This window comes from Schistosoma mansoni, chromosome 3 (assembly GCF_000237925.1).
Source record: "Schistosoma mansoni strain Puerto Rico chromosome 3, complete genome".
In the NCBI taxonomy this organism is placed as follows: domain Eukaryota; kingdom Metazoa; phylum Platyhelminthes; class Trematoda; order Strigeidida; family Schistosomatidae; genus Schistosoma; species Schistosoma mansoni.
The window spans coordinates 6,258,783-6,271,923 of record NC_031497.1 but is presented as its reverse complement, the minus strand read 5'-3'; the positions used below and the strand labels follow the sequence as shown (position 1 = coordinate 6,271,923).

The 13,141-nt window shown below is 30.7% G+C and overlaps 1 protein-coding gene across 1 annotated transcript in view; it reads left to right on the top strand.

Moving 5' to 3' along the window:
• Positions 1 to 2,488: 2,488 nt before the first annotated feature.
• Positions 2,489 to 13,141, top strand: part of Smp_169260 (putative zinc finger protein) — a gene marked incomplete at its 3' end in the record, with an annotated part of 47,218 nt that continues 36,565 nt past the window's right edge. The window contains exon 1 of the mRNA XM_018799029.1: positions 2,489 to 4,488. Coding sequence (XP_018650860.1) covers positions 2,782 to 4,488 — 1,707 coding nt within the window. The 5' untranslated portion in view covers positions 2,489 to 2,781. The remainder of the gene's footprint in view (positions 4,489 to 13,141) is intronic.

Sequence of the window (13,141 nt, the reverse complement as noted above, 5' to 3'; positions counted from 1 at the left end):
AACAGGTCACATGCAACAGGATAAACTACAGACACATCAAACAAGATTGATGTGGTGGGAGCTTAAGCAACAATTTGGTTAGTTATGGACATTGTTGTCATGTACTCCATTGGATGTTGACTCAGTGGTCTAGGGGTTAAGTTTGGGAGGACGAGACCCATAAATTCTTGGTTCAATTCCCTATGTCGGAGTCGAGGATAAGCACTGTTGAAGAGTTATATACTAAGCTGAGACAACTGTCCAGTGCTTACTAGTTTTCAATGGTTGTTTAACTAAGATATGTTCATGATTTAACGCATGAAAATCTGAAAAAGAAGAAAATGGTATGATAGTTATGTTAGGAACATAAATCAAGTGTGTGATCACCAAGTGATAACATATATAGAGTTGTTAAATTAGTAATTTGGTGCAATGTTCAAGAACCCTTATCGTATGAAAACTCTTCAAATATATGGAAACTATTTGAGGAGCTTACGATTAAGAAAACGAATAGTGATAATACTCAGCTAAATGTTTATATTTTCAAATAATATTTTTTACGTTGAGGATCTAATTTCAGGTTTCCTATTTCATCATCATTATTATTATCACTTAATCCCAAAAAAGGGTCAAATCTTTCACGACCAGTGTCTCTTGATTCCCAATAATTCTTCTAATTGATATCAGTTTTAAATGAAAGCTATATTCATAAATTTAGCATTTAAAAAGGACTTTTGCAACTGACCTTTCAAAGAACTAAGGATATCAAGCAAACGGATACCATTGTTGTTTCATTCGATTGTTGATGGTAAATTTTCGATAATTATAAATACTACTGGAAATGATTACTTTGACGACTCAACCGTTCAAAAATACCATGTTAGTCAAGTGTTAAAAGTGAACCATAAATATCATAATAATCTATCGATTTGCAATACAAATAATCTAGAACTGAATAGTACGTTACTTTTCACAAAGGCAGAAATGATTCTTACCATTAGAAAAGATGAGTGATAAAATTTCTTGAATGAAACAACGTAAAAAGTCCACTCATATTGATATTTATGCTTAAATCTAGATACATAGATGAAACTATTATGTAATGGAGGGGCTATGATGTAATCTTACATATCAGTCAGTTAGTCAGTTACATGCAACGCAGAACCTGGTACTGATTCAAGTTGTCACATTGTATTAACACTATAAGATGAAATTATCAGGACAAATCTCCGAACAGTAGAAGTAGTAATAGAATCAGTAGAGCTTATTCATCCCACTATCGACTGTTCACGCCTCTGAATTATAAAATATTTCCCTGATTTTGAAATACTATCAACACACATTACGAGTTCTAATTAAAACTTTGTATACTTAAAATAAGTAATTCTTTTGTGAGACTAAATAGTATTAAACGATAGTCAAGTTTCTTAAATGATAAGAATATGCCTCACTTTTCACCAGTAAACAATAGATGTACTAACTTCTTATCGATTGAAGATTACATATAAAGTCTCATCACATTCTGTACTTTTTAAGTACGGTTAGGTTGTCATTCTATAGACGAAAACGTGGAGCTGAATTGTATGGACTGGCATCAAGCTAAATGAAAGGAATATTATTGTGAATTTATAAATAAACAGACAGAAACAAATAAATGGTGAGTAAATGAGTGGAAGAATTGAGTTTTTTAGGTTGTGTGTGGCATGTCTAGGAATAAGCTTTTATTGGCCTTGATACATCATATCAATGTATAAACAATTGTTAGTGTCCTATTTCTAGTTTATTTATCCACATTTCATTGTAAGTTCAGAGAGAGAGATAAAGAGAACATATTTTAATAGGACATGATTTTAGATTGCCTCAATTTCTAGACAGCCAATTGAAAAAACCTCGTGTGCACAGGTTGTATTCTTCTATTCTCTGATTGGCTATCAGACCAATGGTAGACAAACGCAGGATTTATCAATGAGAACCTATTGCTACCGGAACTAATCGCCTACGTAAAGATAACTTGTAGTATCCCTATTCTGATTTGTCAGCTTTGTCTGCGTGCGTCATCTGGCGAACATTGTACTGATATCATAGCTACTATCATTACTATTATTGTCATTACTTTTTATGTTCATATTAGTGTTTTATGCAAATACCTAAAATCATTATCTAGTTCACCCCACTTCCATATTTATTTATGAAATCATTTTTATAATAAACACTGAGACATCATAAAAACTATTTTATTTTTAAGAATACTATGTGTTAGTAGCTAAGTGCTAGTTCCACTACTCTTAATACCATAACTACAACAAATATTGACAAATTGTTAAAACTTTGCACATCTTGTATGGAATAAACCTGACTAAAAAAAGTTATCTAATTATTTAATTTTTATTATTGTCGTTGTCGTTCTACATGTCTAACCATTACTAGCGATTTATTCACTGTGCATCATTTAAATCGTAACAAGTGTATTCTGAATGTCATTACATCATTTCATGAAACCGACAAACATTCATTTCAATACAATAATTATTATTGATACTGTTACGGCTGCTATTAATATCATTAGTTTTATTCGTTCAATCCATATTTAACACTAACAGAAGCATTTCAGTGTTCAATGTATCAAACAGTATAATTGTATTCAAATCTCCGGTGATGATATTCAATACGGACCAAATGTTTTAACGTATTTAAGCTTTTATTGAGTTACCATTATTTCCCCTGTTTCAATTTTTAGTACTGAAAGCAGAAGTTAACAATTAAAATCTTTCCAAAAAAAATCATTGAATTGAAACTAAACTCATGATGGATGTAAGTGGTACTGATCCACGAACAAGAACTGGATTATTTCTATGGCCATGGGCAAGTTATCCTGCTGTTGCAGCAAATGCTGCTGTTGGTGCACATGCACAACCAATTATGATGGGTGCAAATGCTGGAGCAATGAATGCTATGCCTGGTTCTAATATGTTGAATGTATCATATACAGGTTCTGGATCTGCCACTATACCTGGAATGATTGAAGATCCATTTGAAAGCTTTTGTCAACGATTCTCTTATACTGGTGCACATGCAGCGCATATGTCACATATACTTCCACATCAACATGTTGGATTAAGTGAAACACGTCATTTATCACAAGATCATGAAACAAGTGATAATAATGATGGAAATCGTCATCCAAATCATTCACCATCTATAAATCATACACGTGCACATATTACTTCACATCGTTTGCTTTCTGTTCAACCTCGTGGTAATATTAATCATTTACATCAAGAGACTAACAATACAAACGGATTAAATGACCAATTGAACGATCCCAGTAATAATAATAATAATCCAACAGCCGGTTCGAATAGTCATGCTGCAGCGATCGCTGCTTTTGCATCGGCTGCAGCTAATTCTGCTATAATGGGTGCAAATGATCCAACTTTAGGCAATTCTAATGGTTTATCTTTATCACATGGTATACAAGTCCCGCGTCATGTACAGTCTAGTTTACGGAATTCTAATACAAATGAAATGGTTTTAGATAATTTATGCAATGGTTTTGCTAAACCTAGTCATTTTTCAACTCAATTACAATCAAGTGTAACAAATGCTTTAAATAGGCAGCAATCAGCAATCACCTCGGTGAATTGTAATAAATTACAAACGGATACAATAACTCCGTATAATTTACACTGTCATCATTTAAAAAATTTAGGTAATCCAGCAGCTGTTGCTTTAGCCGCTGCCGCTGTAGTTGGTGGAAGTAGTGGTGGTGGCGGTGGTGTTGTCGGTGGCTGTGTTGGTACAATTGATCATTCACAATTTCAGACAACATTAAACGAAATTCGTGATAATTCAACACCTACAAGTAATAAGCATTTGGATGAACAAAATTCAACTAATAATGGTAATAATAATAATAGTAGTAATAACACAAGAAGATCGAATTCAAACAACGATAGTTATTCGATTTCTCATGGACAACAACAACAATTTATATTTTCACCAAAAAGTCCTCTTTCTGATTCATTGGAAAATCCAAATAAAAGTGAATCAAATACAGGTATTGATCGTACAACACATAAAGCAACTCGTGGTAATACAAATTTATTGAATAAAAACAATAGTCGATTATTGTCTGGACCACAACAAGATCGGATTAATAATTTAATTTTTAGAAATTCTACTTTAAGAGCTACAGAATGTTCACCAGAATCCACAACTACGATAGCACCAGATCGACATTCATCAGATATGGTCATGGATGATGTATTAACTGGTCAAAGAGAAGATAATAATACAACTAACAATAATGTCACGAGTAATAATAACAATAGTAATAATAGTAATGTACGAGTAGAATCAAGATTTCTGGGGATAAATCAAGAGGAAAATCTATCAATTAGTGGTATATGTAATGGTGAAGGTTCTTTATCATCCATACTGTCTGTTCCAAATGGCCATACTTCATATCATCCGCCAGCTAAAGGTTACAAATGTAAAATTTGTCAACATGTAAGTTTTATTTTACTATTTTTTTTCCCAAAATTAGGCTTTCATCATGTAAGTGATTAGTTTGATTTGTAACAAAGTTTGAAAATACCTTCAGTTATAACAAAATTGAAGAAATACGTTTTTTTAAACCTTGGAGATCCTTTTGAATTCACTTTAGTTGATAATATCAACATGAGTTGTTTACTTACATCATACTATTTTTGTCAGTAAGTATTCATTATCTGTTGGGAATTAATTATGCGTTAGAACTTATGGCTTAAGTGACGTAAAAGTGTCTGGAAATGACACTAACGATTGATTACTTAGTATGATTCCCAAAATGTGCTGCGAATTGATCTTATTTGATTTGACTATATTTTTACACCAGTAAACTGATGTCAGTTAAGGAAAGTTATTGAAAACTAGGTAGTGAGTGCTTACAGCTATCCAACTCATTCAAGTCTTAGCTATCATAGAAAAAGATGGGTCCTCACGAGATCAACTTATCTAAAATAGATGTAATGCAATCATTGTTACCTCAAATCCCATTTTCCAGGTAATATAATCCTCATCTAAATGTTTTAATATTCATATAAACATAAAGATTGTATATATATACTCAAATATTTAGTCATTATTGATATACCTGACTTTTTACATGTTTACATACATAAAGTTAGACGTCCGAGATAAAAGACATTTCCATTGTCCTACATCTGGGTGACTTCTAACAATGTCATTATTTAGCTGTTTAGAATAAATTTAATAAATCAGTATAATGAATTAACTTAAATCATTTGGTCTGATCTATGTTACATGGTTTATGTTAGTTAAATCAATTGTAATTTGTTCCTAATAGTATAAAGTGTTTTAATGAGTTTGGTTTATACATGGTGTCTTGAATTGAATAGCGTATTCACGTATTTACTAATCATGCGTATTAACGAACACTGTACACTGATAACAAATTTTCATTGATTTATTAATCTCGTAACTACGATATAATATTCAACTGATCATGAAAAAAAATTTGGAAAACCTTACTGATACTTCAATTATCATTGATTCGTACATTCTAACTCAAATGATATGTTTGTGTTGTGATGACTAATTCACTGAGTTCAACAATTTATTCTAAACTTGAATGTAATCTTGACAAAAAGAATAACGTTTGATAAAGAAACGATTGAATGATTACGCAATGATATTAGATGTTTGTCAAATTATTTCTACCTCATTTTTTCGTTTTTTTGAGAACAAACTATCAAGAACAGACCTTAATGATTTAAACACGCATTACAACTCGTAATTTGTACATTCAAAATAAACCCACTACAGTTTAGAAATTTGAGTAGTATCGACTAATTGGGCTTTTATAACATTCTATCATGGGTGACACTCTATTTACTATGATGAATTATTTAGTATATCCCTGGAAAAATACTATCGAATTCAGTATTTAGTTGATAATCTGAAGTTTACCGAAAGAGATCGATGGAAACTGAGTAAAACTGAGTGGATACTTATTTGATTACTTCCAAACCTTTCAGGGGACTTCATTTTTGATCAACGTAACGGTAATTTTCTCACTTTTCAGTTTGTGATATATATATTTTATACATCTAACTTTCAATATCATTAATGAATCCCAGAAATTAACAACAGTTCTTAATTCAAATAGACTAAAAGTCTATTAGGGCTTTATTGATTTTACATATAGTAAAAAATGTAATTATGTCATCAACATATTTACTGATGTTTATCACAAGTTTTATAACTGCTGTGTTTTTCTACATCATTAGTTATTTCATGCATAATCTACAGTGTATGTTACTTAATATCCTTCCCTTCGTTCACTTTAAATATTGTTAATTAAGCATATTATATATTCGTGTGTATTTTCGCATGATTGTTTATGCGTACACGTACTCTTCTCAAATTCAAGTAGTAGGTATTATGCAATGATATTGAGACTGTGACTACAACAGGGTTGATTTTGTAATATTGAAAAGAAAACTTCATTGTTAGTTTGCTATTTTTAAAAAAGTATATACAACCTAATCGACTGTGTCATACATAACTAATCAGGATAAGATTTACTTATAAAAAATAGTAACGGCAAGTACCATTATAACACCATTATCTACTATGCATCATCAATGATGAAGGTTTGTAAAAAAATATTTCGTGTCTAACTTTATCATTCTGTATTCACATTAGAAATTAAATTCATTCGGTGTTGTTTATTTGGATTTTCTCATTAATGTTTGGGACTGTAATTGATCAGTCTCTTATTAGCGAATGTGTATCCTGTGCATATTGCCTTAATTGACAAGCATCATAAGCAAAGATGGATAGTGGCTAGCAGTGAAACTCAGGATTTGGGACTCGTCAGCTGGATTTACCCACATCCCAGAGTTGATGTTCACTGCGGGACTTGGACCCAGTATATATATATATATATATATATATATATAGAATTTCCAGTTCTGTATAGAAAAAGAAAAGCATTAGTATTTAATACAATCAACTATAGTATACACCTAATACCTATAAATGTTTAAATCCTTTTTTCTAGACAGAAAATAATATTTGTTAATACAGAGAGCGCTAAACCATGTAAAGCCCTCAAATCAGTAGGAATTCATTTAGTTTTATTTTACTGTTATCAAGATATTCTCAGAACATAACATACATGTTACATCATCGTCATCATCATCACCATCATTAATTGTAGTGATCTTATAGAATTTGATTGGTCAGCATCAACTTGGCTTATACATTTGAAAACTAATTACTGTAAACTAATAACCAATAGACATTTTGAAGGTAAACTTTTCACTACATTGATTTACTACAAAATCATATGTGTTCATCTACATCAATCTGATAGGTCTTTATGATTTTTTATTCAGAAAAAATTTACTATACAGAAAAAATATTTGAGTAAACCTCTAGAGACAAATTTATATGGATGATCATCTTTTGTCTAGAAGATTTCAATCACAGTGTGTAAGTAGTAAAATCATGCATAGTTTTTTTTGTTTTAAATAGTGATGTTTCTTTTGTCTTTTTTTCCCCAGTCGTTTTCTACTTTTTTTTACCCACACTTTTACACTGATAAGTTATTTTTGTAGTTGAATCAGGAGTAAATTGTAGTCAAGCTTAGTCTTCATTCATTATCTTAATATTAATAGATAGTCCAAGTTCTAATGGTCAATAATATCAAGTACTTGCTTAGTATTTCTTTCTGTATCCATTTCTATGACTCTATCATGAATACATATGTCAAATTTCACATAAAACAAGGTGATCAACTACATGTTAGGTTTATTTGATTTTTACATAGTGACTGAACTACAATTTTGTCTTAAACTAGTTCAAACGTGCCTAAATTTAAGATTAGTGTTGAATTACATGTGTGAAGTGTGGAGTAAAATGTTCAGAGCGTGTTAAACTATGTTTGTATATAGATCTTTATATATATGAATAATGACGTAAGTAAAGTGTCTGAATTTACGATACTATATGTATATATATATTTATATGTTTAAGTTGTTAATAGCATTGTGTTAAACGAAATTAATTCAGGATCAAAGTATCTTTTCCTGTCTATCTGTATGTATCCATAGTCTTTATTCTTTGATATAATGATACTTTGTAAAATAAATAAACTTTCTATTCACATAATATATATTAACATTTAAAATCTATGTTCTACCACACAAATAAATGTATCGTATAGCTCTATATATTACTTAAATTTATCTATTGCGTGTAGATTTAACTGATAACAACCTATTGTTATCCATAACCCATTTACATTTAATGATCATTTTCTCGCTGAGACTTTAGTCTAACATTGATCCATTCAAATATCCACATTGTTATCAATCATACTATCAATTTTTCAGAAGTAACTACTTGTTCCGTTAGCTTAAGATAGTATGTTTTTTCTGTAATAGTTCAAGATTCTCTTTTTTCTCTATAGTTTGGACTACATTGATCACTTCCTATAGATTTGTAATTTGGTTTGTCAATTAAAAATTCCATGTTATAAAATGTACACCAATTACATAAATGTATATTATAGTACATTTTTAAATAAAATTATGTATTACAATAAAGTTGTAATTACGATTAAGTAAACTTATCACAAATATTGTCCTGTTACTGAGATAAAAACCGGTTGTATTAATATGGATGCGTCAATTGAAGCTAGACCACCATAGGAAACCTTGAAGCACTGGAAGGCCGTTTTTTCCTATTGTAAGACTCCTCAGCCGTGCTCATCCACGATCCCGCCTCGCGAGATTTGAACCCAGGACCTATCAGTCTCGCACGTGAGCGCTTAACTTCTAGACCACTGAACCGGCATCCAACGCTGTTAATGTCTAACTTCAACCAATCCACGAAATTTAGCAACCATCCACCATCGTCTTCAGTGAGTTACTATCTCACAACAGGTCCGGTTGAACTCCACTGGCCACGACTTCTCACTAGGACGAGATGGCCGTCCATTGCTTTCAGGTTTTTCATGGTGATCTAGCTTCAATTGACTCATGAATTGAACTATAAAATTACTAAAATCTCCACAAAATCCCCTTCTGATAATATGGATGCAGCTAATAAAGTTACTAAGAATAGATCTTAATGTTGGTTACCAATAGATTGTGAATATAATTTATGGCTTTTTAATATTGTCTGAGTAGTTCATAACAAGTACCACTCAAAAAAGTGAAATTTAGTATGAACTGTTACTAAGACCCAATTGTTTTTTCTCTTAAAAAATGTACTAGATACTTTTTTCATGCATGATTTTTTTCTAAAGAATAAGAAACAAACAGATTCAGAGGCGAAATATGTCAGAATTCTAGTTTGCTTGTTATCTCTAGTTGGAATGGTTATCTGGATGAGAAATTTCAACATTTACTGCATAAAGTTGCTACATTTTCGAAGTTGTGACGTATTATTATTTTACGATAAAAACTTATGATACAGGTTTAATACACTTGGGGATGAATTTTCCAAATTACTCTTATGGCAAATAAGGACAGAAGATTATGACGAATGTGGAACTAAGTGAACCAGAATTAGGACATCTATTCCACACAGAGGACATTTCGACTAATAGTTAAGTCGTATTGAAAATCAATTGACATTCTAAACATTTAGGTCAAATGAATTTCAATTCAATGTAGTTAAATGATGTTAGAAAGCTCTTGGAAAAACCTATATGTTTTGGAATTTACCTAATATGTCTCACCCTGAGAGTCATGGATTTTCACTACTGTTTAATTCAGTCCAAAAAATTGGACTGAATAAATGTCATCCTGGTTATTTGTTAATTGTCACTCAGTGTTTGATGAAAAAAAGAGACTAAGTACTCCTGTGGTGAATTAATAGTTTTTTTTATATTTTTGAAATACATAAATACCTTATGAGTTTTTTTATATGGTAAGTTTTATTTCGATACCTTTCATATTGTTGATAATAATAATAGTAATTATAATGGCTATAAACGACCATGATAGCAGTAATATTTACAATACTAATAGTAATAATAATGATTTTATTACTTAAGATAAATGGTTGTGCAAAATCGATTACTGTGTTGATATGACCGTTTAATTGATGTGCTGGATATGTTAACTATTTTCATACATAATTCTACTTATCGGTGCTTTACAATGTACGTTTGAACACGTTTACAGGTAAATTTACATCTAGATGGACCCTTGTATATTCATATTGTTATCAATATTTTATTATTATTACTATTACTGTTATTATTTTTATTATGTACATGACTGTTACTGTAAGTAGAATTTCAGTTTCCATATTGTTTTATTATCATCATAACGACAATTTTTGATAATGAGGATGACCGTTCCAATATAAATGATGGACAATATTATTTCTTTATTGTTATTTAACTAATATTTATCGTTTTATTATATTCACTAACTGAAATACAACTCCCATTGTTCAGTTACTTTTTGTCTTGGCAACAGTTTAATTGACTCATAAATATTCTTCAGTATATATTTATGAAATTCACCCACATAATATAACAATAAAAACAGTCATAGTTATGATGGTCGAAATTTCTTTACCTTGTCTAAGTACATCATATTATAGTTTCACTAGAGACTTATTAGCTGTCTCCTCTCTTTTCATTAGCTTACTAACCTAAAACAAAACACACAGAGATCGACTCTAAGCTATTACTGTTGATAAACTATTGATAGATAGAGAAGTTGTCTTTGTTCAATGCAATTCTAAATAACTTGCTACAGATACTTACGCCTGTTACCCCTCGTGGAGGAGCGTAAGACGCTCACCAGCATTCTCCATACAACCCTTTCCAATTATTTCCAGTTGCTATTCATCCTTTTCATGTTTGCTTCCTGTTCTCGGTGCAGTATGTTTTTTATCCTTCCTCTTTTCCGTTTCCATTCAGCATTCCAAGTTAAAGCTTGCCTCGTGATTCAGTTTGATAATTTCCTCAATATATATTCTATCCACTTTCAGTGCCTTTTCTTAATTTCTTTTTCATCTGTAAGTTGATTGATCCTCTCCCACAGTAGGCTGAACTTACTACAGATATACACGATTAAATTTTATGAACAGTTGTAATGACTAATATTGGTTGTATACCATCTTCATGTACTTTGTGTAAAAATGGCTTTTGTTACAAAAGCAGTATTAACTTGAAAAGTATCCTCGTATGAAACTCCGCATTAATCCTCAACAATAGTAACAATCTCAGAATTTAAAGCCACATGGTTAACGTTTTACTTTGAGATCATAGAGTTAAAACCCCATATTTTTAACGTCAGATCATCTAAGATATAACATTAACCTCGTCTATTTTCATCATTAAGGACTATCTCACTGACGACTTAGTTAATAAGTTTTCAATATCATTACAAAATTTTTTAAATCAAAGTATAAACAGTTCGTTATCATATTTTTTACATAGAATATAAAATATGTGGCAAATATTGAAGTGAATATTGTTATGCTCTATGGACATTCTGTTGATAATTTTCTACACTGATATGATATTTTTAAATTTAAAGTGAACTATTAGTGTGTTTGCATTGAACACTAGTTGGTTACCAGTTTTATTGTCAAAAGATGGATTTTAAATAATGCATGAGGTTTTTTGTAACCGACCCTTTTGTTGCTCCCTCTCTCTCTCCCCCCCTCTCTCTCTCTCATATATATATATATATATATAGAGAGAGAGAGAGAGAGGGAGAGCTCGAATGTCAATTTTGTTAGATTAGGTCCTACCAACAGAAAAACATATATCTTGATTGATAGTGTAAAGAACTATTACCAATAAGTAATTTGTAGAGAACACTAATGAGTATCTATAGTATTAAAATGTTTATTGTCTTTTTTTCCACTTCATCAATTCACTAGCTATTTTATTCTTATCGTGTTGAAAATAATTGTTTGTTGAATCGGCAAACATTAGAATGAGTTTTCATTCTTCAATATTAATTAGGCTATTTATTAATTAATCGTACATTATTTACTGATACTTCTGATAGATCTAAAGGACCTACACAATTATTAACTCGTCCTTATTGTAGATATCTTAAACTGAATTTTTACTTTATTCACGTTTCCATTTCATTTATTCAAATCTTGATTTTCTATTTCTTGTACAAATTATAATAGACAGTTAAGAAGGGGGGGTGTGATTGATGAATTCAATTGTACCCCTAAGGAAATACTTGTAAATATGTGATTAGAATTTTAAAAATATATGAAAAAAAAAGAATTTGAGGGGTACAAATCATCTACCAGAACACATATGTACATAAATTCGAAAAAAAACGAAATAAAAATATGTACTTTCTGCACTTCTAAACGTTTCATTAAACGATGTGTTTGTTTGTTTGTGTATAGATAAATAATAATTACATGAAAATGAGGACGTGCATAGTGTATGTGAAAAGACTGTCTATACATTAATCTTCTTATGCATATCCTAAGTATATTTATGTTTATATGTATAGATATATATATGACAGTTTAGATTTAGTCTCACTTTTCATGATTATCTCCATGTCTGTATGTCTATCACTCTCACTCTCCTCAAACCTACATGTCGTTTGTTTAATGTCTGTACATTTAGCAGAGAACTAGTTAATGGACATGACCTATTATTTTGGCTAAAAGCTATAATGCGTCTAAGTTGAAGTGGAAGATAATCTGATGAATGTCATGTTATTAATATCAGTTTTCTTGATAATATACAGAGGGTTAGGACAATAGTTTCTTAAATTACAAGTATATATGGACACTGGAGGATTATAGTGTCATGATATTCCCGGCAGATTAAATTATGGTTGAATCTGTCCTCCGGATGGGATTACTAGTTTATTTATTAGTATTCCATTTGTAAATTATAGAGTATATCGGATGGTTCTACTCTCCTCATCTGGTCGATATCCTTCATCATGAAGGTCCAGGTTTGATTACTTACGAAGTTCGGTCATGTATGTTGACCATTTTATGCATCCAAGTTAGATACTCTGAAAATACTCAACCATTTTTAGATAGTTTTATTTTTGAAAAAAAATATTTATAACAGACCGGTTTATTTGTTCGGTTAAATACAGACTTCGATAATGTAATAAGAAGACGAAGATTA